We start from the raw sequence: 24980 nt of genomic DNA, 5'->3' as shown, positions 1-24980 counted from the left end.
CACTGAACCAGATCTGAAACTTGACGGGTTGCATAAGACGAAGGAAAATGATCACTCATGCTCACTTTAGAAAAGTATTTTTTGTTGTGTGGGACCACGAAACATTTTTTTTAACTGGCTGTAGAAGAAGGTTTAATTAGAGAGATCCATTGATAGACACTTAAAATTGGAAAATTGCTCTTCTCCCAACAAAAAATGCTCACTCCCATACAAACTGAACAAAATATCTACCGCGTGAGTTAACTCACGCTCGGTAAGCTAAATATAACCTACATAGTTAACTCACGTTGTAGCTATAATCTACATGAGTTAACTCACGCTGGGTTATAACTTATAACCTACGATAGTTAACTCACGTAGGTAATGAACGTGACTTAAGTCACGTTGTGTTTAACACCTGCGTGAATTAACTCACACAAGATATTTTGGTTAGTTTGTATGGGTGAATTTTTGTTTTGGAAGAAGAACAATTTTCTTAAAATTGGGACCATATTAGGGCTCCCTTTTTATTTTAATTGAAGAGAGAATAATAATTTAAGATCTAAATTGATTTTAAGACTTAAGTAACTTCTTGTTTTTATTTCTTCTCCACATTTATGCAACATTGAAAAGGAAAAAGACTAGCAGAAAACCCTCAACTCTTAAACCCTGGTGGCGCAAGCGGCAAACCTGATTCCACTGCCGTCAACAATGGGTTTCTTCGACCTAAACATACCTTACCCTTCACCCACCACAAAACCTTCAAAATCCACCATTGAAAACAACCGAACGCGCCTCGCCGTTAAAGCAATGGAATTAGGTTACACCGGAATCGCTTACAACCGCACGATGAAAGGCGTAATGTCCGATAACCATCGTTGCTCAATCTCCCCACTTTCTCTCTCTTCTCTCCTCAATGTCGTTCCGTTTCTTGCGTCGTCGGCGAAGCTTCATCGGGAGCTTCTTGGAGTTTCGGCTTCTACTCCGTTTCGGCAGTACACGAGGATTACCGTTTGTGTTGAGAATGCTTTGCAGGCGAATGCTTTGAATGCGGGGAATCCGATTTTGAAGACTTATGATTTGGTTGCTGTTATGCCGTTGAATCAGAATGCGTTTGATGTTGCTTGTGAGAGAATGGCGGTGAGTTCAATTTAATCCTTACTGATTGATCCTGAAGAAAAAACATTTGAGATTTTTGGTATATGAGAAGTGAAAATATATAATGTAGTTCTTAAAAAGTTAAAATGTGTGGCAAATTAGTCAATTTTTAAAAATATTATAGTTTTGTTAAGATTATTTTCATGGACATTTAGATGTTTGATAACTATATTGGTGCTAAAAACCGATTTGAATTGATCTATTTGCACTTATTGCAAGAGAAGACCTGCTCAGTAAGGAGAGTAGATCAATGTAGGATAGTCAGATCACTAGAGGCAAAGAGAAATTGTTAAGAATGATCTAGAGATTAATGAGTTAGATTGAAATGTGGTTTACGATAGAGTATTATGACGTAATTTGATTCATGTAGATGACTGGATAAGGCTTGATTGTTGTTGTTGTTGAACTTATGTACTGGCGTATTCCCAATGAGACTGTTATAAAAACTACTTATGAGTTATGACATCGACATGGCCGTGAGCTTTTTTCAGTTGATTTTTGTAAGCTCTTTAGGATATCTTATGAAAACAACTTAGAGTTTATTTGAACAAATTTTTACTTTGTTTTATCTTTGTTATTTTAATAACTTGTACATAAACTGATATATGATGAACAGTTATGCCATAAGCTCTCAATTAAGTTGTTTATACTAAATCTAAATAGTTCTCCGTGTTTTCGTATGGGCATTTAGATTTTGGAGATGTATATTGGTATTAATAACATGTTTCAACTTTCAATTGAATTATTTGAGCTTATTTACGTCATTTGTATTTGTGAGACTGATCGAGAGCTTATGAAAACAGCTTATGATATGTCAATAGGATAGCTTATGAAAACAACTCAGAGCTTATTTGAAACAATTTTACTGTGTTATTCTTTTGTTATAGAAATTACTTATACATAAGCACTTGAATGATAACCACTTATTTATTCAAACACGGCCTAAATAGTTCTTCGTGTTTTTTTTTTTTTGAAGGACTAGATTGAATATCTTTATGATGAAAAGTTTATTTGTGTTCTACTCCAAAATCAATCTTTTGATTATTGATTATTATTGTTGCAGGTAGATATCATTTCAATTGATTTTTCAGCTAAGTTGCCATTTAGGTTGAAGCAATCTATGGTTAAAATGGCTACCCAGGTTTGCTCTTGAGTGTTCTGTTTTTGCTTTTCCCTTTCTTTGAAATAGAAAAAGGAACTAAATATTAACATTTGGCTTATTAATACACAGCGTGGCGTTGTTTTTGAGGTTTCATACTCTGGTCTTATTGCTGATGTCCAATTAAGGAGGCAGTTAATTTCCAATGCCAAGGTAAATAGCTGCTTCCCTATATAAATTTACAATCACATGGAAGATTTTTTATTGCTTAATTGTTTACTTTACAATTCTCATAATTAAGCTCTTTTATTTTGTTTTGTTGCTGACTCACTAGTTATGCATTGTTTTTTGTTTTTAATAAATTGAGGTATCAGTTTAACAAAGTTGCTTTTATACGCCAACATATGCTGTTAGTTAAATTAAAAAAAAATGTGAATGAGAGGTTTAACATGTTGTCTTTTGCTAAACTCACCCATATATTGACCCCATAACTGCACAAATAAGACAAGTTTCATGGACAGGTGCATAGGAGCATACCGTATAGTAAGCTTGCGCAACAGAATATTGGAAGAAATAAAAATGTCAAGTTCCAGTACACATTTATATTACGTATCTTTATTAATGCGAGCTGGTGAACTTATATGTCTTGAAGTCTGACTGGTTATTGAAGTTTTGAGGGATGATAATTCAACTAAGTGTTCTTAACAACTAAGAAAGGTTGGGGGGTATTGAATTGACTGTGTATACTTTATGGAATCCCTACTGATGAAGGGGATGTGCGCGGGATGCACCTTCCGTGTTTATAAGCAGGGATCCAGTATAGGCTGATTAGGAATCGTGCAATATTAAGAATGGACCTATCAAGCATATACAGATTTTAACTAACCAGCGCTAGGCTCTATATGCAACTTATTCAAACCAGTGCTTGGCTCTGTATGCAACTTATTTAGTCATCATTTATTTGGTATCTACTATCTATAGTTGATTGTGTTAAAGCTGTTAGCATGCATGACCATGGGGGGTAAAGAGATTCCTTGCGAACTGGAACGAATCAACTAGTTTTTGTTGACACAGTTTATTTATATGATATAAAAAATTTGTAGTTAGAAGACTTAACCACAAAATATCTGTTTAAATTTACTTTTCTATTTGTCTAGTGTTCCCATTACCCTGTTCCTGGATTTCAATTTCCTGTTAGAGCAGGATCTCATCTTTACCATTAGACCTCCTGACCCTCATAAGATCTATGATTTTGACAACCTTGTATGTAGTTACGGTTACACTATTAAGACATTTTATTAACTTGCATACTGATTAAACATGTAGCTGTTGATTGACTGGACTCGTGGACGAGACATTGTATTTTCAAGTGCTGCTCCTTCGGTGAATGAACTTAGAGGGCCGTGTGATGTTGGAAATTTGTTGTTATTATTTGGGCTCTCCAAAGAGGAAGCTAAATCAGCTATTTCTAAAAACTGTAGGTAATAATTTGCTAAAATCCTTTATAGTGTTTTGGTTCTAGGGACCACTGGGCCAGTGTTTAACATATCTTGAGTGACATTCTGAATGGCTTGTAGGGTTCTTTTAGCCAATGCTCTAAGGAGAAAGCGATTTCATAAAGAGGCAATAAGAGTAGAAGTTTTATCATCAGATGTAGCATCTCATTCTCAAGAGTTGCTAAAGTGGGACCCTCTCTCCAGTGGGGAAGGTGATATCCTGTTGGATGATATGGAAAATTCTGGTTCAGCCTCCTGTAAAGCATCAAAGACTGCAAAAGCCATTGACTTTGTTTCAGTACAAGACAGCCTTCCATCTCAAGGTTATAAATTCCAGGATTTCTTACCTGCAAATGACACTCTCTCTATCTTCTCAATTAATAAGGTAAACTTCATGCCTGTTGCCGAAAATGTAAATCAGTCAACACCTGTACCCAACAACTTAACTGAGCAGCCCAACAGGACTGATGTTTGTCCAAAGCAAGACGATAGATCATCAATGGATGGTATAACAAAACATCACATTGTGAGATGTGGCAATTTTTCTGAGAAAAACGTACACAGCGGAACTACTGAAGCTTTTCATTCTAAAGAGATAGACACTGAGACAAATGGTGCGAAGTTGGAACTGAAGAATTCTATTGATTCAGATGTCCGGATGGACGACGTAGAAAAGTCATTTACAGCCTCTTGTGAAGCATCAAAAATTGCGAAAGCCACAGTGGACAGTTATATTAATGGAAACTTACTTCCTGTTTCTGAAAAAGAAAATCAGTCAACACTGGAACCTAACAACTTAACCAAGCAGTCCGACAGGCTCCACATTTCTCTTGCGCAAGATGAAAGGTCATTATCATCTGACACTGTAGCAACAGATGATGTTGTGAGCTGTGAAGATATTTTTGAGAAAAATACACATAATGGAACTATTGAATCTTTCAATTCGAAGTTAGAGATTGACACTCTGACAAATGCCACAAAGTTAGGACTTCCAAATTTCAACGATTCAGATGTTGATTGCACCCAATTGGATGCAAAATCACTTGATTCACAGTCAGATTTGTGCATCTCAAGTAATGTGTTGGATAATTTAAAACCACATGAGAACGAAAAACAGCCTAAATCTTCAGTTGATCCTCACAATATTAATGAGAAAGTAGAAATTTCTACACCATCCATAGGCGTCATTTTTCCGGCTACAGAACATGCAAAGCACAATGAGAATAACTCTGATGTCAATTTAAATGCACATTTTTCAACGATGCATGAAAATTTGCCAAAGGAAGATTTTAAAATTGCTGAGCATACAGTGGTGGATATGAACACATCTACTTCTGTAACATCAGTGGAGGATGGACAATTTAACAAACCAGAAACTGATGCAGTTGAAGTTGATGAGATGCCTGACCAAACACCTTTTGATGAAATGAAAACGGAAGACGATTCTATAGCTGCAATACATTCATTTCCAGAAGTTATGGTGGAAGATAAAAAGTTTGGTGAAGTGAGCACTGATTCTGATCAATTAGCCTCTGTTCAGTCTGTCTCAGGTTTGCATCTATTCACTAATAAATATCTTTATCTGGTTTTTGAAAGCTATATGTTAATTTTTTCCATTTCCCTCTCAGCAGTCCATGTAGTTTGAATAGTTTCAATTCCTTCCATCACAAGTAAATAACGGATATTGTTGATTGCACTTCTTCATACAATTTCCCTACAAGCGCACATCGTCTACTCGCATGATTCCATTTTAAGTGTTGTGACATAAGTATAATCGTGTGCATTTGCATTATATCCAGGTCGATTGCGAGTTAGGCGAAAGACACCAGTTTTCTTTCCATTGAAGCGGTTGTTTCATATGGTGCCTTTTAAGAAGAAAGGTAAAAAAGTTAAGAGAACTAATCCAAAGTAATTAGTTTTTATTCCAGGTTATTATTGTTACTTGCATAGTCGTGAGCTGATTCTCTATATTGTCTATCGATTTTTTATACCGGTTTCTTCAACCCTGAAAGCTCGATGGGTTATTTAGTCCAAACTTAGGGAAAGACACACAAACAATTGGATGGTTGTAGCAGAATAGTGGGATGACTGCTACATCAAATATTTTGATATATGTTGAATAATTTATTTATATTACAATTACAATTTTTGTGATCTAAAGTGTATCTTATTGAAAAAGTAAAGGAAATGATGACTTATGATGACATTTCATTTATATTCGATGCGGCATAGAAAGTGGAATCTGATAGAAAATCCGGGGACTAGGTGAACTAGGTTGTTCTTGCTAGATGTCGGCAACTTGTTCCCTTGTCTCATTTTAAACCTCATTCTAAGGATTGAACTAGAGAATAAAATATCCTTACAATGTCAATACCATCAGTTTTTGGATGAACCTTATAATCCATCTCTATAATTAGCACACTCTAATCAAGTGACAAAAGCCGATGAAAGTAAAACCAGTGGCCTCGCCTAACCCGGAGGCATTGAGAGAAGCTAAGCGTGCCAGCTGCCTGTAAAGGCATCACTTGTACGTGCACGTGATGGAGGTGGAATTCATCCAATGCTAATATGAAGATCGTGGGCAGCAAAAGCTAGAATCAAACTTGTCCTTGCCTGCCTCCAGTTGCAGAAGAAATTGGCTGCTCTGCTAGTTAAATTGTTACCACGTTTTTTCAAGTTACAAAATGATTAATTTCGCGCACATCAAACATTTTATACTTTTAGGGAAATGTTAACGAGTGTCCCCGGGGCACTCTTTAAGCACTTTAAATAGTAAGTTTTATATGAAAAGATGTGTATTGAATGCATTGGAAATTGTGACAGTAGACTTTTTAAAAGAATAATTGCTAAATTTATGATGCTTAAAGAGTGCCCCGGGGGCACTCGTTAACAAGACCCTACATTTTAATTTGGTTAAAGATGACTTAATCATTAATTAAGAAAATATGTTATCAAACTATTAATCTTTTATTGTGATGGATTCCATTATCTGTTTGCCCAAAAAAGAAAAAGAGTATTTTTTCATGGTAAAAAGAATGTTTCATTACGACGTTGGTTCCTCTAGTTTGTGGTATGTGAAATTTTGGCACTAAAGTTTTTTTTTTTTTTTAGCGATATTAGCTCCTTAAGTTTTTAATTGTTCCAGTCAAGTCCTTTCACAACCTTTTTCATTTGTTTAAAATCCTCAAATTCTCATGATCTATAAAAAAAAAAAAAATCACGATTTGAGTCGATTAAATTGCTTTGAATGTTATTTCACTTAAAATTTACCAATTAAGATATCAAATTTAATTAAAAATAATAAATCCCAAATTTTTCTATATTTTAGACAATAAAAATTAAATTAAAAAAGAAAAGGAAGTACAAAGATTAGGGGGCAAGGGCTGACCCGGTAAACCACCACACCAAAACTCTAATGGATGATACAACAATTCAATACAAAGGTCGTACAATTAAGAAACAACAAAACCCATTAACAACAAAACCCTAACGGGTGATACAACAATTCAATACAACCCCAAGCAACCCTAAGCAACCGTTTCCACAGACAATCTAGCGAACCTACGTGTCGGTGGCGAAATAGAATTTCAAAAAACAACGATCCAAGTTCCAACAGCTTCCTTGAAAGTGTCAACAAGCCATAAACGCCTTACCAAACTAACCATATACGTACCAAAGTCGAGCACATAGTCGCATAAGTCTTGAAACTTCGATCGTAGTCCACATATCAAAATATATCAAATATTACAAAATTCAGATTTTTAATAATTTTTAGATATTTCTCCTTCAAAAAATAATTTTTATATATTTCAAATTCATCACCGAACTCTAAATACATCACCGTGACTTCAGTGATTCGTTTGCGCCCACGATGATAAGATAAAAACATGATAAGTTAAGGCGCTGAATAAGAGTGTTATAAGATAGTGATAATATAGAACCTTATCTTATAATTTGTTTAGCGCATCCATGATAAGAAATAGAATAACATGATAAGAAATAGAATAACACTGTTTGCTATTTTTTATATACTTTTTTTTGAAAGAAGTTTGCTATTTTTTATATACTTAAGTATGTAATATTTTTGTTTGGGTTAATTATGTTTTTGGTCCCTACAAAATTGCGACCTTGTAAGTTTAGTCCTTACTTAATTTTAATAGCATTTTTAATCCCTACAAAAAATTTCTGCACTCAATATTAGTCCTTACTCAATTCAAATTTGTTTAATTTATGCTTAAACTCTTAAGTTTTTCAACAATTTTTTACAGGCGTGTTAAGAACGTTATTAAAAGGTCCTCCGAAAAAAATATCCCAAAAATTTGATTTCTACATCCATATTTTTGTTACTTATATCTTAAACTTTTGTCGTTTTAAAAAATTCATATTTAATTTATTTCATGTTAAAAAATTATAGATTTTAGTAAATGAACCTTTCATAGTGTTTTAAACTTGTATAAAAAGAATCGTTAAAAAATTTAAGAGTTTAAGGATAATTAAACAAAATTTATTTTAGCAGGGACTAAAATTATAAGTAATTTTTTTTTGTAGGGATTAAAAATGCTATTAAAATTAAGTAAGGACTAAACTTACAAGGTCGCAATTTTGTAGGGACCAAAAACATAATTAACACTTTTTGTTTTTGATTATGATATATGTAATTGTTTTGCAAGGATAATCCTGTCATTTAAATAAGAAGAAGATAGGTATGAACAATGAAGTTTCCAACTAATGGTTGGTAGGACGGCAAATTGATATTGCTTGCCATGTGCTGTTAATATATATATATATATATATTTTGTTTTTACTATATTATATAACTTTCATTCCTTTTTTGTTCTTCTACAAGCCTTGTGTTTAACGATGTTGAAGAAGTTTTGGTTTGGAGCGGTCCCCCCACATGAACTTTTAACTTAATCAACTCGAGAGTCATGATCATAGTAAAGTCTTATAGGCATTCATAGCTCCTATAGCTCATTATAATGACATCCATCATCCGTATATCTTGCACTAAGTATTTATTCCTTCTTAAAGAGGGGTGGGGTTTCCCTATCGGAGCATCAACCGTGTGGGTTTTATGCGTCTACACATTTCACATAAACTTAAGAACTAAACTCTTATTGGGAGCTCATTGGATTGGACCTTTTTCTAGTGATAATGGAGTGTGCTAACCTATGATTTTATGTTACTGTAATATGTGACTTTGTAACCACCATCATCTCTCTATCAATGCAGTATATACGAGAAGTGAGCAAGAGTAAATAGAGGGAAGGTGAATAACTGAATATAATGATGCAATAGGAGAAACTTTATAATGTTGCGTTTAATTTGATCTGAATTTAACCTAAATTTTGAATAAAGGTTACTCCCTCGGTTTCATAATAACCGACACATTTGAGCATTTCATTTCATATACATTAAGAGGTTCCTTCAAAAAAAAAATATACATTACGAGGTTCCTTTAAAAAAAATACACATTAAGAGTGAACAAGCATTTTTTGTGCACCTCGAACCGGGTAGGAATGTAATGAGTGATACAACTCTTCTTAAAACGATTTAACACATGTGTATTTTTAAGGTTGAATTCTAATCCAAGACCGCCGGTTAAACCGAAAGATATCTCTTATCAACGTGATTAATTTATTTTCTCTTCTAGCTTTTTGATACACTAACTTCCATACCAAAACATTTGGAGTGAGTATAACAACATGTACCGCAAAATCAAAATAAAATAATCAAGAAACAAAGAAAACAAGAGAGTAACAATAATTTGGCTTCACTTTACTTTATATTTTGGATATTAAAAACCTCCCATTAACCAAAGTGGCTAACACACCGCCGGCACACAAAGGTAAATAGGGCCATCCTCCCCCACCTTTGGATCTTACCATTGAAGGTTAGAAGCTACAGATAGATATAGCTTTTAAAGGATCAAGAATTAAAAAACATAATATTTATTTTGTATCTATTAACCCTCAATCTTACAACTTGGTTGATTAACAACATGTATGATCTTTAATGATTAGTAAGAGTAGAAAACTAGCTAATTTTGAGTTTAAATTAATCATTCTCAAAGAAGGTACAAACTACACAAGTATGCAATATATAAAATAGGTTGCTTCCTTTTGAATGTGAGTGAGACCAGACCTTACCTTTTTCAATACTATCTTAAGGACGAGTGCGTGAATAGACATATATATATTTGTGCACATGGTTGGAACTTTTAAATTTAGACACGTTATGAGATTAAACTTTTAGTTGTTTAATTTTAATTTTTTTTTTTTTGCCTTGACCCTCTTAAAGAATGTGTTATGTGGTAATTAAATTGATTCTACTTGAACAGCTAATTGATTAACACTAATTGCTAATGTCATTTTAAAACTGAGAATATTATGTAAATAAGAACTAAATGATTTAATTCATATACATTGTCGTCCGTTAATGTAAAAAGTTTTTATATTGTCAATCGATCATATTCATAATTGTCAAATAATTAAAAATATGCAATTGACTTTTGTCATAACTATAAAGTTATACACGTAATTGGTTATGATATGTCGACAATGTAAACCTTTTAAAACTAATTGTACATGAAAATTAAACTGATTACTAAATATGTTACTCCTAAAGAAAAAATTGAAACAATTGAGATTTCTTAGAAGTAAACTTTTATGTTGTTATGCTCCTAACTTATCATGGACTTTCACGTTTCAGTCCTTTTCAGAGCACTAGACAGTAGCACCTTAACTAGCCACTCTTCAAGTCCAACGTGCATATGGTATAGGTAACCAATGTTTAAGTCAATTGCTTTATCCTTCATTGTTACTTTATGTGGGATCTAGATTCCCTCCTCTCATGGAAAACACGCATACATGCAGTAATAGGTTAAAAATCGAAGTAATAGGTTAAAAATCGAATCGGTACTCCGGGTTTGCTATATTCACACACTGCATACCAACTATTTGGGGGAATTAGTCACTTTAGTCCCTGAATGGGGAACGATTCGTCGATTTAGTCCCTGAATGCAGATAATATGCAAAACAGTCCCTGCATGGTCAATTTCAGGGACTAAAGTGACTAACGAAGTCTACATTCAGGGACTAAATTGACTAACGGAGTCTGCATTCAGGGACTAAATTGACTAACAAAGTCTACATTCAGGGACTATTTTGCAATTTATCTGCATTCATGGACTAAATTGACGAATCGTTCCCCATTCAGGGACTAAAGTGACTAATTCCCCCAACTATTTGTGTTAGATTTAAGTGTTACACACAATAATAGGTTGAATTCATTGGGTAAAGATCAACTTGAAAGATTACCTCAACTCATTTTACCTATGTAAACTCGAATCATAAACTCGACTCGTAAACTCTGTCGAGTTTACATGAGTTTACACAAGTTTACCGAGTTTAACACGTGTTAACTCGGTCAAACTCATCAAACATTCCAATTTTGGAGTTAACACATTTTTGGCACCTAAAAACGTAAACTCAAACGAGTTTACGAGTTAACACTCGATTTGTGGAACACTGATCAGATGACTCAAATTTTAATTTTAACTAGTAACATACCCGTGCATCCGCACGGGTACTGGTTGGTCGGGGATGATATTTAATAGTTTCAAATTGAACAGTTTGAATTTTGACCATTTAAAAGTAAATTAATATTAATTTTAAAAGAAATATAATTCTATATATAACTTGTGTTTAACTAATGCAAAAATTTAGATTATTTTTATGTATAATAATTAAAAATTTATTTAGTACGTGTATTTTTATATTAATATTAATAAAAATATAAAATTATATGGCTGAAAATATACAATATAGTAACACAATTATTTTGTTTACAATTATATTGTACTCATTTCAATAATAGAAAATATTATTAGACTATGTTTAGTTGTGTGCGTTTATACCTAGTAATAAATGAACTGGTCAACAAAAATGTTTGTGTTGGAAAGAGAACTATTAAACAGGAACATGTTCCATAAATATGCAGTACATCAGTAAAAGAAAAATAGAATTGTCATCCCTCAATAAAAGATATTGAATGGTTATGTCTCATTATTTTTGACTTTATAGTCGTGTATTATAGATAGTGTATGATACTCTCTATGTTCCACAATGAGTGTCGTTTTAGGGAATTGCACACAGATAAAGGAATGAAATAAGGTAGTCAAATGTCATAGCAATTTTAATAAATTATCGTAATCAAGTATTGGTTTGTTTTTCATTGAAGGAAAAATAATTATTTATAAGTAGTGTAACATAGTATTAATTAAAGGATACAATTGAAAAGAAAAAGTTATTATTGTATTGAAAACTAAAAGTGACATTAATTTTGAAACGAAAATTTCTGTCAAAGCGACATTAATTTTGAAACGGAGAGAGTAGTAGTCATAGTTTGTACAGCATATGTATAAGTTTCAATAGTAATGTATTTAATAATAAAATATAATCGGTTTATTGTTTATGAAAAAGGGGTGCGAATAAAAAAAATTGATTTTTTTTTTTTTTACAATTGTTGGCTGGGCCTTGCAATAGCGGGTCACTATTTTCTTCAACAGATTATTTGACCCGATTTGAGGGTTTAAATAGTAACATTCACAATAACCTTTAGTATACTTTGTGTTTGCAGCATTGTTTATTTGGTTGTGGATTTTGAAAATGTCTGTTTCCAAGAAGTTAGACTTCGATGCATCAACCAGCAGTGTTGATACAAAAAAAGTTGATGCAGGCGAAGATGTTGTAGCAGACAAATCGAAAATTGTAATGGTTGACAATTACCGTGAGCCAGTGGAGCTTCCTCCATTCTTGAATGTTAAAAAAAATTCATGGGAGATTATTGTCAATGAATCACATATACTACCAAATCACAAGCTTGTAAGTGTTATTTATATATTTTTCTTTACCATTTTATATTCGATTAATAGAAAAATATTTACTTTTTAATATGCAGCGTCTCCCTCAACATCTTACATATGAAGGTGTTCTGAGTTCTGATAAGAACATTATGCTCACTCAACTTGATCGAGATCAAGATGCAGTTGATGCATTTGGATGTGAAGTTGATTCTGAAGAAGGAAATCCTCATAAGAGATACATAGCTAGTGGGTGGCATGCATTTGTTAAGGCAAGCCAAGTTGAAGTTGGTGATAGGTTGTTGTTCTCAATCGAGAATTATGAGATGCAAATATTCATTATATTGTATTATATGTTATTAAAAGTTTTATTTAACCCTATGGTATCTAAATAACAAAAACTCTCAAATAATCATTATATTGTATTATATGTTATTAAAAGTTTTATTTAATGCAGAGAAATTATAAATACATACGAACTAATAGATCAGGACGCCATTTCCCAGCAACAATCTCAGCAAAGGGCTTGAACTTCAGATCAACATCGGGGATATGATGGACATTTGGGTCTGCAGCTATAGTTCCACCAGTCCATATCAACTTGTACTTGTTATCACAAGCCTTGAATACCAGGTCATTTGGCAACACCTGAAAGTTGCTTAAAGTATAAGTTGAGTTAACCTCAATAACTTTCTCATAATCAGCCTTGCATGCCGTTGGAACGATAACTTGAATGTCGGTTCCCTGATCCAAGTCAAAAATTCAGCTATGGTAAGGCAAACATGAACTAAAAACTTTAACTTTTTATAAGTGAGACATAAAAGTTAATATTGTAAACTTTAAGGACTACAAATACCTTGCCATCAACAATGACCATTTCTATGTGCTCCCTACCATCCTTTACAACGGTCCAGTTGTCTCTAACCTTAACAGTCACTTTCCAAAAGTCTTTCTTCTGATTGATATCTCTCAAGAATGCAGCTGGTCTCAACATATCAGCTGAATATTCAAAAAAGATTACAACATAGGAGTTAGATAGATGACCAACCAAGTTAAATATAATAAACATGGTAAGAATTTGATCAAGACTAATCTTACCTTGGAAAAATTTCACAGAGAATTTAGATCTAAAGATACTTTTAGTGTTAGTAGTAGTTTGAAGTTTGATGTTATGAGCTGCAGCAATAGAGCTTTGATATGTTTTTTCTGCACTATAATAACATTAGAGTGCAGCATGGGAAAGAGTGAGTATGTTGATTTGATATGGTACTTGATGAACAGTAAAAAGCAAAAGTTGGTGATTTGTTTGAAATTGTTATGGTCTGTTGTTGTTAACTGAATATAGGAACGTCATTTAAGCAGTTAGAATTGAATTGAACACAAAGTTTGAAGAGGAAAAGAAACCAAACTAAATAAAACATGACATCATTATACCAAACCAATATGTAAATGTACTGAATTAGTTGGCAAAAGCATATTTTAGACACAAAATACCCCTTAAACAATGGCGTGTCAGCAGGGTAGATTGGGTGCATATAGGATTTTCCACAGGGTTTAGTTTTCTTATATTAAGTAGGATTTTTTGATCTATTTTTTTTTTAAGAAGCTAAATTAGCCCACCCAAATTGACACTTGTGAGAATCGAACAACACATTTTTGGCACCTAAAAACGTAAACTCAAACGAGTTTACGAGTTAACACTCGATTTGTGGAACTCTGATCAGATGACTCAAATTTTAATTTTAATTTTTTGATCTATTTTTTTTGTTTTGAAGAAGCTACATTAGCCCATCCAAATTGACGCTTGTGAGAATCGAACATGAGACCTCGAGGAGGAGCACACTCCCAGATCCCAAGTCATTACCACCCAATTTTTTTGATCTATTGAACTTTAACATGAGATGCATGATGTTTATTCAACAATTTCAACTTACCAAGTGCAAAGAATACAAATTCCTTCATAATTATGGGGTACTAAAGTTCAATTGTGGTATGACTTTTGCCTTTATTAGTTGAACTTGAAACCAAATTCGGTACAATGTATCAAGAAAAAAAAAAAACCAGTCACAGAACACTTCATTATTGTCCCAAATTCACATCAAAGAAATTATAGAACTATAAACACATCATATAGAGTTGTTACCAAAGTTTGATTCAATAATACATGACATACATTGATGCTAAGTCCTATAAAAAGATATGGGGCACTAAAAACATCACCCCTGACTGAACTCTAAAAACTGCATATATGGACATGACTCAAATAAATATAAAAATATTTACATTAGTACTTAGTTTGATCTAAACTAAAAGAGAACCACGTACAATAATACTTTAAAAATGGAAAATAAAAAAAAAAAACTAGCTAAACTTAATAAACTTGTAAGTATTCTAATATAATAGACCAAAGGAAGAACTTCCTTGAAACTCATCATGAACAAGATTTGCAGCAACTATGGAATTAAAGATATTATTCCAATTTTCATCTTCTTCATCCTCTTCCTCCCCACCACCAATGTGGCTCCACTCGACTATAGGTTTATTATCAATTTCATCATTTCTCGCAAAACGTCCCCTAATTCGTGGCCTCCTATCCGCCAATGTCTTTCGGCAAACATACTGATTCATAACAAAAAATAAAAATTAGTCAATAAAAGTGTTGTCAATTGCGTGAATTGCGAAAAATAGATGTTTGTTCAAATTCCACCGTACTAAAATGCTATAACGCTGTTATAGCCACTATATGACAATAATTTGTACTAAATAGCGTATGGAGCAACAATAACAATTTGTTCAAATACTGCTAATAGTGTTGCTATAACTGGTTTGGCAACACCGGTCAATATTCTAATCGAGTTTTTCATACCTAAATGGTAGTATAATGATGGACCACTAGAATCAATAAACAGTATACATTTTTTTTGAAGGAATAAAAAGTATACATGTACACTATGAATTTTCTCTCAAAAAAATGTACACTATGAATTTGGAGTATATTGTTATTAATAAGGGCGTGTGGCTAATAAGATTCCTGATCTATAAAGCCCGGATACTCCAAAATGGTGCCGTACCCGTGTCGGATACGTATCGGATACCGATACTCCGCGGATACTCCGGATACCGTATCCCAGAAGTATCGGAATTAATTATTTTAATTTAAAATATATATTTTATCGGATACTTAAAAGATACTCGACGGATACACACAGATACTTATAAGATACTTCACACAGACGTATCCAAAAAAAATGAAGTGTATAAAAATGAGATTGTGTTGTGAAAATTTAAGATACGAATCACTATAATTACTTTTCAATTAACAAATTAAATATTATGATTTTGGTGGATGAAAGTAACGAGAGAGGGGAGATTTAATCAATCAACATTAAACAAACTTTGTTTTGAGTTCTTTTATTGATACATTTGTTGATATCCTAACATATTATTGATACATTTGTTGATATCCTAACATATGAATGAAAATAGAATATGATTTATACAAAAACTTTACATTTTTTATTTTGATCATATGTATTTTTTTTTTTTGTAAATTGTAACTTTTATGATTATATAGTATGAGTAATCAATGTTTTTTTTAAGTATTTTACACGCATATAAATTTTAATATAAATATTTTGTTAACGTATCTTAGCCGTATCGTATCCTAAATTTTAAAAATTTCGCGTATTCGCGTACCCGTATCGTATCGTACTCGTATCGCACTACGTATCCGGACTTCATAGTTCCTGATTGATTCTGTTCTCCAAGATCTTGACAGGAATGGAGTTAGCAGTTACATTAGAGAATAAGACAAATCCGTAAGAAGATTTTCACACCTCACAAAATTCTGAACCTGTTGCTATATACACTGACTAAAAGACACTTCAAATCATGGAAACAAATTCTTGTCATATTACATGTAGAATTTAATTTTGATACATATTGTTCGTAAAAAGTTTTACATTGTCAACAAATCATAACTAATTACGCATGTATAAGGGTAAGATATTTTCCAATGAATTTATTTTTTCACCAGTGGCAGTGTCTACCTGTGGAGGTAGCATGCATAAGTCTCTATATATGATTTGAGTGATAGAAAATTTCATAAAGGGGTCTACCATGCATTTATTTTCCTCTTTGTACAGTTTTGTCCATTACTTCTTGTTCTTTTTATATTTAAATTAGTGTATGAAAGTTAAATTGGTGCAGCACTTTTAAATTAATTCATCAAGCAAGACATAGAAAACTAGTAAAATGAGACAAATATAACAAAATTGAAGTGTGTCATGTGTGTATTTTGTACAAGAGTTAACCTTAATTTTCTTGTTAAAGTTCCTCTGATTCCTCTTTCTTCTGTATCTTTCAATTCTCACTTTCTTTTCTTCTGGGCTATATGGACAAACTCTGCTCATACCTTCTATGATCATACTACTTTCACTAGACAATGGACTATCCACGCGATGATGATTATGTTGCATTCCGTTAATCCTCTGTGAAAAACGTTGCATGAAATTAGTAAAACAAAAAACATTATTAAACCCTTAAAAAAGCATTCTTAAATATCTTACTTAATACTCATAGCAAGTTTAAAATAAAAAAAAAACTTGTGCATTTCTTTAGGTACGCTTGGTATGATTCTTAATTTGAAAAACATTTTTTTTTGCGGCTGTAAGAAATTTTTAATTTTTTTGCGGTTGTAAGAAATTTTAAAAAAACTATGAATTTGTGGTTATGCTGCAATTAAGGTTTAAATAATTGTTTATATATATAAAAAAAAATGTTAACTCGTTGACAAGACCAAAAAAAAAAAAAGTTTAATGTAGTCGCACACACCTCCAAAATTATTAAAATGCGACCGCAACTGCAATCTAAAACAATGAGCATAGTGTACCTGCAAATCGCCGGTACTGCAAACTTTCCTCACCGGAGCATCGTCTGAGTCGAGCAATTCAGCAAAAAAAGCGGAGAGGGGATAATGGTGAGTCCCATTATTGTACTGAAGGGAATGACTGCTAATGCTTCTCTGCATCAAGATTGGAGTACTTGGAGAAGGTGATCCACCATAGCTGCTATAGCCACTGCTCAACTCCGAGTTATTCAGCTGGGAGAGAGTGTCTTGGAATGAGTCTAACTCATTGAAATCAGGGATATGTTCCATAAATGGAGAAGGAGATGGAAGAAGAAAGGGTGTTGAGAATGGAATATTGTTGGAATTAGAGTGTGCGTACATGATGATAATGATTTATAGAAGCACTTAATTAATTAGTAGTGTAGTAGTAGTTACTAGAAGAAGAATGAAAATGAAATGTCAAGTGTGTATGGTACTAACACTGCAATGCAATGCTAAGAGCATTTAGTATTTATGATGAGTGAATTATGTTTCTTATGAGACATAATGAAGTCTTAAAAAGGTCAACAGAATGTCGTTGTTACAAAAAATTAACATTATGGGTCTCATGCTGTGAATGACGTGGATGATGACGTCATCACTTGTTGTTGACTTATTTTTTCAACCCAAGTGAAAAGACTGCAGGGGATAAAACTTAAAGTAAATCCTATAACATTGCCAAACTAAAATATTTAAGGGTTCCCATTTGAGTGAATATTGATTTTAGTCATTTGAAAAAAAATTCAACACAACTTAAAATTTTATTATTTATTGGTACAACTTAAAATTCCATCATTTTTGATCCCTTCAGTATTCAAGTTACACTGTATCCATTTACGTGAAAGGAATCTTGATGACTGAATCTTTCCACGCACAACAAAGATGAAAAACAAAACTAAGTTAATTATATAAATGAAAACCAAAAAACCTAAAAATTATAGGGATCAATGACATAAGTTATTCATCCTTCAAAAATAACATAAGTTATTCAAAAAAACTTTATAAAGATCATATTTTTTAGCGCAATAAAGTATTATTGCGCTAAATTAGTCAACGAGTTATGCAAAAAAAGTTTATTAGTTTAACGTATTATTTATATATATAAACAATTATTTAAACTTCTTAGTTGTCAAAAAAAGAATATATATATAATCTGACTACGTTAAACTATGAATTCAGTAGTCAAAAAAAGTTTAACGTATTGCAAAAAAAGTTCTAACTTCAATAGCTACTTATGCAATAAATATACAATTTAGCGCAATAAAAAATAGGAATGACAGACACATTGTCTATATAAAGATCATATTTTAGTTGTTCTTTTTATCTTAATTGCAAATACTCAATACTACTCTAAAAAATATGACACGATGGTAGTTGTCTTCATACCGACTTTACTACATTATATGAAAAAAGAGACGGCTAAAACAAACCCAATTTGAATTTCGTAGGCCACTAAGATGACATTGGATTCTTTACATTTGTTTCATAGTACACTATATTGTAAGCATGGATGAATCTGTACTCACAATATTGGTGAGACACAATTTCTTTGGTTAGAAAATTAAGTAAAACTCAATTTAATAAAAAGTTATACTAAAAGTAATTGTAGCAACCAAAATTACGAAGAAAATGCTCTATTTTTCATTTGTTGAAAATGAGCCGAAATTACATCATTTCTAATTGTTCTAAGAACATCTCTTTCTATATACGTTATAAGACGATCATTTAACCATTGATCACCCATCTCTTTCTCATCCAGCGTGCTTCTGTTTTGCAGTTATGTTGTGTTGTGCGCGTTTGCTGAGAGAAAGAAGAATGAAAAGTGCTTGCTGAGATGTGAAGGGAAAGTGTGTTCTTGTGTTTCGGGCTGAGTTTGTGGAACAAACAAAAAGAAAATTAAAATTTGGGTCTGAGCTGGTGTGACACTTGCCACACATTGACCTGTTCAGATCCATCCCTGGTTGTAGAGCAGTTTAATTTCAGATTTTTTATTTGGTACTCTAAAATTTCATCAGGTACAAATACTTTGTAGGTAAATTCAATTCAAAATTTAAATTTACTTGACAATAATCAAATATAAAAAATTATAAAATTTAAATGATTTGATGTTCAATATCATATCAACCAAACTTTAGAATATCATAATATTCACTTAATCAAATTACAAGTTGGTCCTAAATTTAGAGCAACTAAGAATTTAGGATGTCTCACACATGGGTCAAAGGAGAAAGGAAGTTGAAGTAGTAGCACTTTCTTGTGTGGTGGTCATTTTGGTGTCAAATATATCACCTCCCCCCTAAGGGTTATAGAATCGTACCCAACTTTCATCTTACCCCACCACTTACAGCACTTTTCTATAAGCCTGCATGTGACAAACATATTGGTGATATACAATGGCAATATACAATATATATACCAGGCTACCAGCTTTATTTATAATTATAAATCAATTAGGCCTTCGACAATTTGGTTCTTAATCATCACTATTTGAGATAAAGCAAACCTAGTTATGGTATGTTGTAAAGGATGATGGGTAGCACTTTGGTGCCATTAAATCTGGGCCACACAAACACATTGTCATTACATCTGAGCCACACAACACATCTATCTTGGTGCCATTAATGACCCAGATTTAATGGCACAGTGCCATTAATGGCACCGAAGTGCTACCCAAAAGATGATATTGATTTAGGATTGTGGTCTTTCAAGGTCATTATTTTCATCATAAACATCATTAGCATATATGAATGAAATATGGGCACGGTTGTGAATGTGAACACAAATATAAACACTTTGACGCTTATGTCTAAACTATAGGACTAGTGCGAACTTTTTAAAAGCTGGTTCATACAATGGTTAGTACCCTGGAATTTGGTTGATATGTTTCTATCATTCAATTATTCAGTCACTCTCTCTATTTTAAAATAAATGTCGTTTAAGGTTTTTACACACATATTAAGAAATACATTAATTAAAAAAAATGTTATTTTACCAAATTATTCTAATCAACTATTGCTTTGTTTTTCATCAAAGAAAAAATAATACTTTGGAAGTAGTGTATATAATATTAATTGAAGGGTACAATTGAAAAGAAAAAGTTATTATTGCATTGGAAACTGAAAGTGACATTCATTTTGAAATATTTTTTTTTGGCTAAAACGACACTCATTTTGAAATGGAGGGAGTACATGTTATGTTTTTATATTCATTTGTTGCATTAATTAAGTAAATGATCTCTATAAATATCCATAATTTCGTTTTTAATCCCTAGAAAAACGTTTATACTTTTTAGTCGTTGTAACATTTTTCTTTAGTATTTTTAGGGGTAAAAATGCTGACGGAAAATTTTACAAGGTCTAAAAATGTTCATGAAATTTTTTACAGAGACTAAAAATGCTGATGGAAATTTTACAAGGACTACAAAATGCGATTTTTTTGTAGGTACTTAAAAAGAATTTCAGGATATTTATACAGACCAAACTTAATTAACCCTAATTTATTTACGAATAAAACCAAAATTTCAATGAATTTTGCCTAGGAAATACAGATTTTCAACCAAACTTCATGCTACCTAAGAATTTACTAATAAGTATTCAAATTTTACATAAAAAAACCAATTTTTCAATGAATTTTCCTTATGGAATATCGGTTCTCAACCGAACTTCAAGGTACGTAAGAATTTATATTACTAATAAGTATTCAACTTTTACATAAAAAAGAAGATATGTCCATGCTCATTTCTTGCTAATTCATAACGAGCAATGTTTCAAACTATTTAGCCACTTGGTAAAGAACCAAACTATTTATTAATTATAACCTAAGGTAAAAAATCAATTGCCATGAAGACTTGAATATGTGTAACCAGAAGAAGAAGACTTGAATATGCAATTAGATGCAAAAATTGTTAATTACCAAAAGTAACTAATAACTGATAGCGTGGAAACTAAAATGTATAGAATTAGTTGAGTTTAACCATAGTTTGAAGTTTTAGTGAGGGAGCATACGATCCAAATAAGCAATAAGAGAAATTTATTTCATTTGTTTGGTAGGCTCCATGTATATATGTTTTCTGTTACAATATATATAACTTTGATACATCTTTGTCTCCACTGATTCTTAGTCCCCACAAGTACTGCATCTGCAATTCTGCATAATCTTTTTCCTGAGTCATTATTTCCGTAGAGCACATGCCACACTTGAATTGACAACTTGGTTTTGCACATTTTTTTTTTACCTCGTATATCATATACGTATCTTATATAACCATGCTCATTGTTCCGTTTTATTACACTTTAATAGACCATATGCAATCAACAATTTTGACTTTGGTACTGATTAATCTTCTATATATGCACATCTTTGTCAGCTTTAAGTTTTGCATTTTGAAACAAGTCAACCCTTATAATTATATCAATTGAAAGAATATATATATAGTTGAAACATGGTGTGATTCGGTATTTTTCAGAATTGCTAAATGAAAAACTGATATGATACTATTTTAGAATTCAGGTTACACATAACTCGACCCTTATAAAACTGGTTAATAAAGTTAGAACTATCCACCACTTATAAACACGTATTACTTTGGTACCATGTTAAAATTTGGGGCATAACCATCCTTACAAAACCGGTTCATAAGGCGAGGAGTGTCTCCTCTTTATAAACTTTTATCGAGAGTCTTATCTATCCAATGTGTGAGACTTAGGTTCTTTCCAATACAAGGGTGGAGCCATTTCAAATTCTTTCTCATGATCATGCCATTGAAACTCACTCACAAATCCAAGTTAAAGAAGAAAAGAATAGAATCTTGGAGAACAAGGGACTCCAACTTGTTGTGTGCATCTAGCTAGGAAATAATAATGCATGCCTATGAAACATAGCACGATGTTTATATGGAACATGGTAGGAATTAATGGGGTGGGGGCTTATGCTTAGATGGAAAGCAGAACGATTACCAATAAATAGTAGACAACTAAACTTGGACATGGCCCAACAAGGCCCTTTGCATAGATTTGTGGTCTTTTTCAACTCCACAAATAGTTTCTCCACTACAGTTAATCATTCTTTGACATTGTTTGTTGCTGCTGGGCTGTTTATAAGTTTCAATTTAGAAGCTTCTGTCTGATGTAGATTGACAGATGAGATTAATGTTGGGATTGTTTGATATTCCATTCCATTCACTTTTCACACAAGACTTCTTTGTAAGTGGAATGGAAAAAATCATATATAGATAGAAATGGTAGGTGGACTTTGTAAGGCCCAAACCTGATCCGATAAAAGAGTTAAAGACGTCTGATATGTTACCTTTCATAGACTTATAAATAATATCATATTTTAATTCTAGTTTATAATGATGCATTTAAAGATTATAGCTAATTTATAACAAAGTTTGTTTTGCATAATAAACTTCTAAAAAGTCTTAACTTTCGCTACTTAAAACAAAGTCGTCTTGGTCCAGCTCCACGTAGACTAGACCTCAGGCTCCTGTCGTTCAGTCATCATGAATTATTCCCAGCTCTATATAGGTCAAATGTCATAGCCCAATCCCTTTACTAGAACAAAAGTTGAAGGAAAAAAAAAATAGGAAAAGGGGGAACCCTTGAACCCTTTTCAAGAATTTAGAAATTGGTGGATCTAATAGGAGAAATGGATATAAATGATCACTTTTTCACTTGTCGTGTGTTTGATGGATTACATTTTCTTTGGAGCATATAATTTGGATTAGCAACTAATCTCTTTGGACTGTATTGATTTGTCATTTCAGATTGGACCTCACGGAGGATTTCAACTCTAGGCCCCTTTGAACTGCAAGCACCATATTAATGGCACATCATATACTCAAGTTGGCTTCTATATCTCAAACACTAATACAAGTTAGTGGAAGGTTGACTACTGATTCCTATGTCCAAAATTGTGTGCATATAAGTCACGTATCAATTGTGATAGATTGAAAGCGAGTCTATAACTCTACATCTTATGGGAATCGATCCTCTCATGTGACAGGATGGTCTACTGAAATCCCCACCATTTAATAATAGAAAGAAAGAGAATGTAGTAAAAAAGAGATCTTAAAGATTGAGATTGAAAAACATGAAGAAAAAAATGAGAGAAAAAATATCCAAATTTTTGTAACGTGTGCAAATTAATCCTTTTTTTTTTATATGGGTGAAATAAGAAAATTCTTGCATTGAGAACTTGTGTCAATGACGCCGACATCTTTAAAAAAATAATAGTTTTTCAGTTCTCACTGTCCTCGTGGTTGAGACGGTAACTTGGTCGACAAATTAATAAAAACAAGAAACAACATTATGGATCTTCCCTAAAAAAGAAAAATATGGATCCCAACTTTAACTTACATTCATTTACTTTTTTTGTTGGACACTATAACGAAAAGATACAAAATTTCTTACTTCATTGATAGATCAATTGAGTATTCATACAAGGGTGCACAAAATGAAATACAAAGATGCAGAAGAGAAACAACTAAGTAAGATAGCAACTAATTCTATAGGACAACGTCCATAATTGTTAGAGTTTCAAATGATTTTAAGTATTGGTATATCGTAGACAACCAATACTTAATATCATTCATCAACTAATCTCATAGGACAACGTCTCTAATAGGTGTATAAAATCGGGTTGTAGAAATGTTTAAAAATAACAAATAAGTGTATGAAATGAGAAGTAATATTTGTATAACTGTTTTGCGACAATTCTCTCTCATATTTTCATTGTGTTCTTACTCTTTTTATTGTTTTGATTTATGTGCAAATACTTTAAAAAAAATATTTGTATATATTTGGCTGTCTCATAAATTGTTTCAAAATTGTTGTTCAAATAACATGGATCGTATAAAATTAAGTTCAAAATATGTTTTAAAATAACAAAAGTTCAAGATATGTTTTAAAATAACAAAATTCACATCTCACGGGTCATTGTCACATGTAAGTGACTAGTCATCTAAACAAGAAAAGGTGGAATTGAAATAAGTAGGCTTTTGGTTGATTGAAATTGTGAGATTATTATTATGGCATTGAACATTTGTATGTGCAGTGGTCAATTTCATCTTAATTATCTTAAGGATAGCTTAGTTAAGATTAAGTTAGCCAATCATAAAACACCATTGTGGAATGTCGAGTCAAAAAGAATCTTGGCTGGGGGGTATAGTATAGCTTGGCTCACAACTCAAAACTACAAACACATTTTGTAGTAGCGGGTTGATGCATGCCACACATATATCTACGTGCTTGTTATTGCTGTCATTGAGATAAATTTCTCATCTCTAGATGCGATTTCCAGATTTCAATCATTATTATACCCAAACAGAGCGTAAGGAGTGGAGCCAATTATATAATCTTTTGTGTAAATTGATCTGTCGACTCAAACTATATTTGATAGATACCCATACCAAACATATCTTCTATTTTACACGTTGCAATAAATAATCTGACTGAATCTTGATTCCTCCTGTTTGTTTCAAAAACCAAGAGAGCAGTG

At 32.3% G+C, this 24980-nt stretch overlaps 3 protein-coding genes across 4 annotated transcripts; 1 reads left to right on the top strand and 2 right to left on the bottom strand.

Moving 5' to 3' along the window:
* The first annotated feature begins 590 nt into the window (after positions 1–590).
* Positions 591–5947, top strand: GAF1 (Polymerase/histidinol phosphatase-like protein). Its single transcript, XM_085746843.1, has 6 exons — positions 591–1119; positions 2201–2278; positions 2369–2449; positions 3563–3717; positions 3814–5282; positions 5532–5947. Exons 1-6 carry the CDS (start codon positions 691–693, stop codon positions 5642–5644), a joined length of 2325 nt encoding a protein of 774 aa, XP_085602969.1. The 5' UTR covers positions 591–690; the 3' UTR covers positions 5645–5947.
* A 7085-nt stretch (positions 5948–13032) lies between these two features.
* Positions 13033–14159, bottom strand: LOC146950890 (uncharacterized). 2 transcript variants are annotated; one of them, XM_085746842.1, is made up of 3 exons: positions 13694–14159; positions 13452–13594; positions 13034–13339 (listed from the first exon to the last, which is right to left on the bottom strand). In XM_085746842.1, the coding sequence occupies exons 2-3, from the start codon at positions 13587–13589 to the stop codon at positions 13058–13060; spliced, it is 420 nt and encodes a 139-aa protein (XP_085602968.1). In that variant the 5' UTR covers positions 13590–13594; positions 13694–14159; the 3' UTR covers positions 13034–13057. The 2 variants fall into 2 exon arrangements, with proteins under 2 accessions (XP_085602967.1, XP_085602968.1); XM_085746841.1 differs by having other exon boundaries at positions 13033–13339; positions 13452–14159.
* Positions 14160–14726: 567 nt separating this feature from the next.
* LOC146950889 (uncharacterized) lies at positions 14727–17973 on the bottom strand. Its single transcript, XM_085746840.1, has 3 exons — positions 17487–17973; positions 16909–17085; positions 14727–15214 (listed from the first exon to the last, which is right to left on the bottom strand). The coding sequence occupies exons 1-3, from the start codon at positions 17823–17825 to the stop codon at positions 14987–14989; spliced, it is 744 nt and encodes a 247-aa protein (XP_085602966.1). The 5' UTR covers positions 17826–17973; the 3' UTR covers positions 14727–14986.
* Between the last annotated feature and the right edge of the window lie 7007 nt (positions 17974–24980).

This window comes from Medicago sativa, chromosome 2 (assembly GCF_051527215.1).
Source record: "Medicago sativa cultivar Bolivia chromosome 2, Bolivia_mono, whole genome shotgun sequence".
In the NCBI taxonomy this organism is placed as follows: domain Eukaryota; kingdom Viridiplantae; phylum Streptophyta; class Magnoliopsida; order Fabales; family Fabaceae; genus Medicago; species Medicago sativa.
This window is presented reverse-complemented; position numbering and strand designations above follow the sequence as displayed.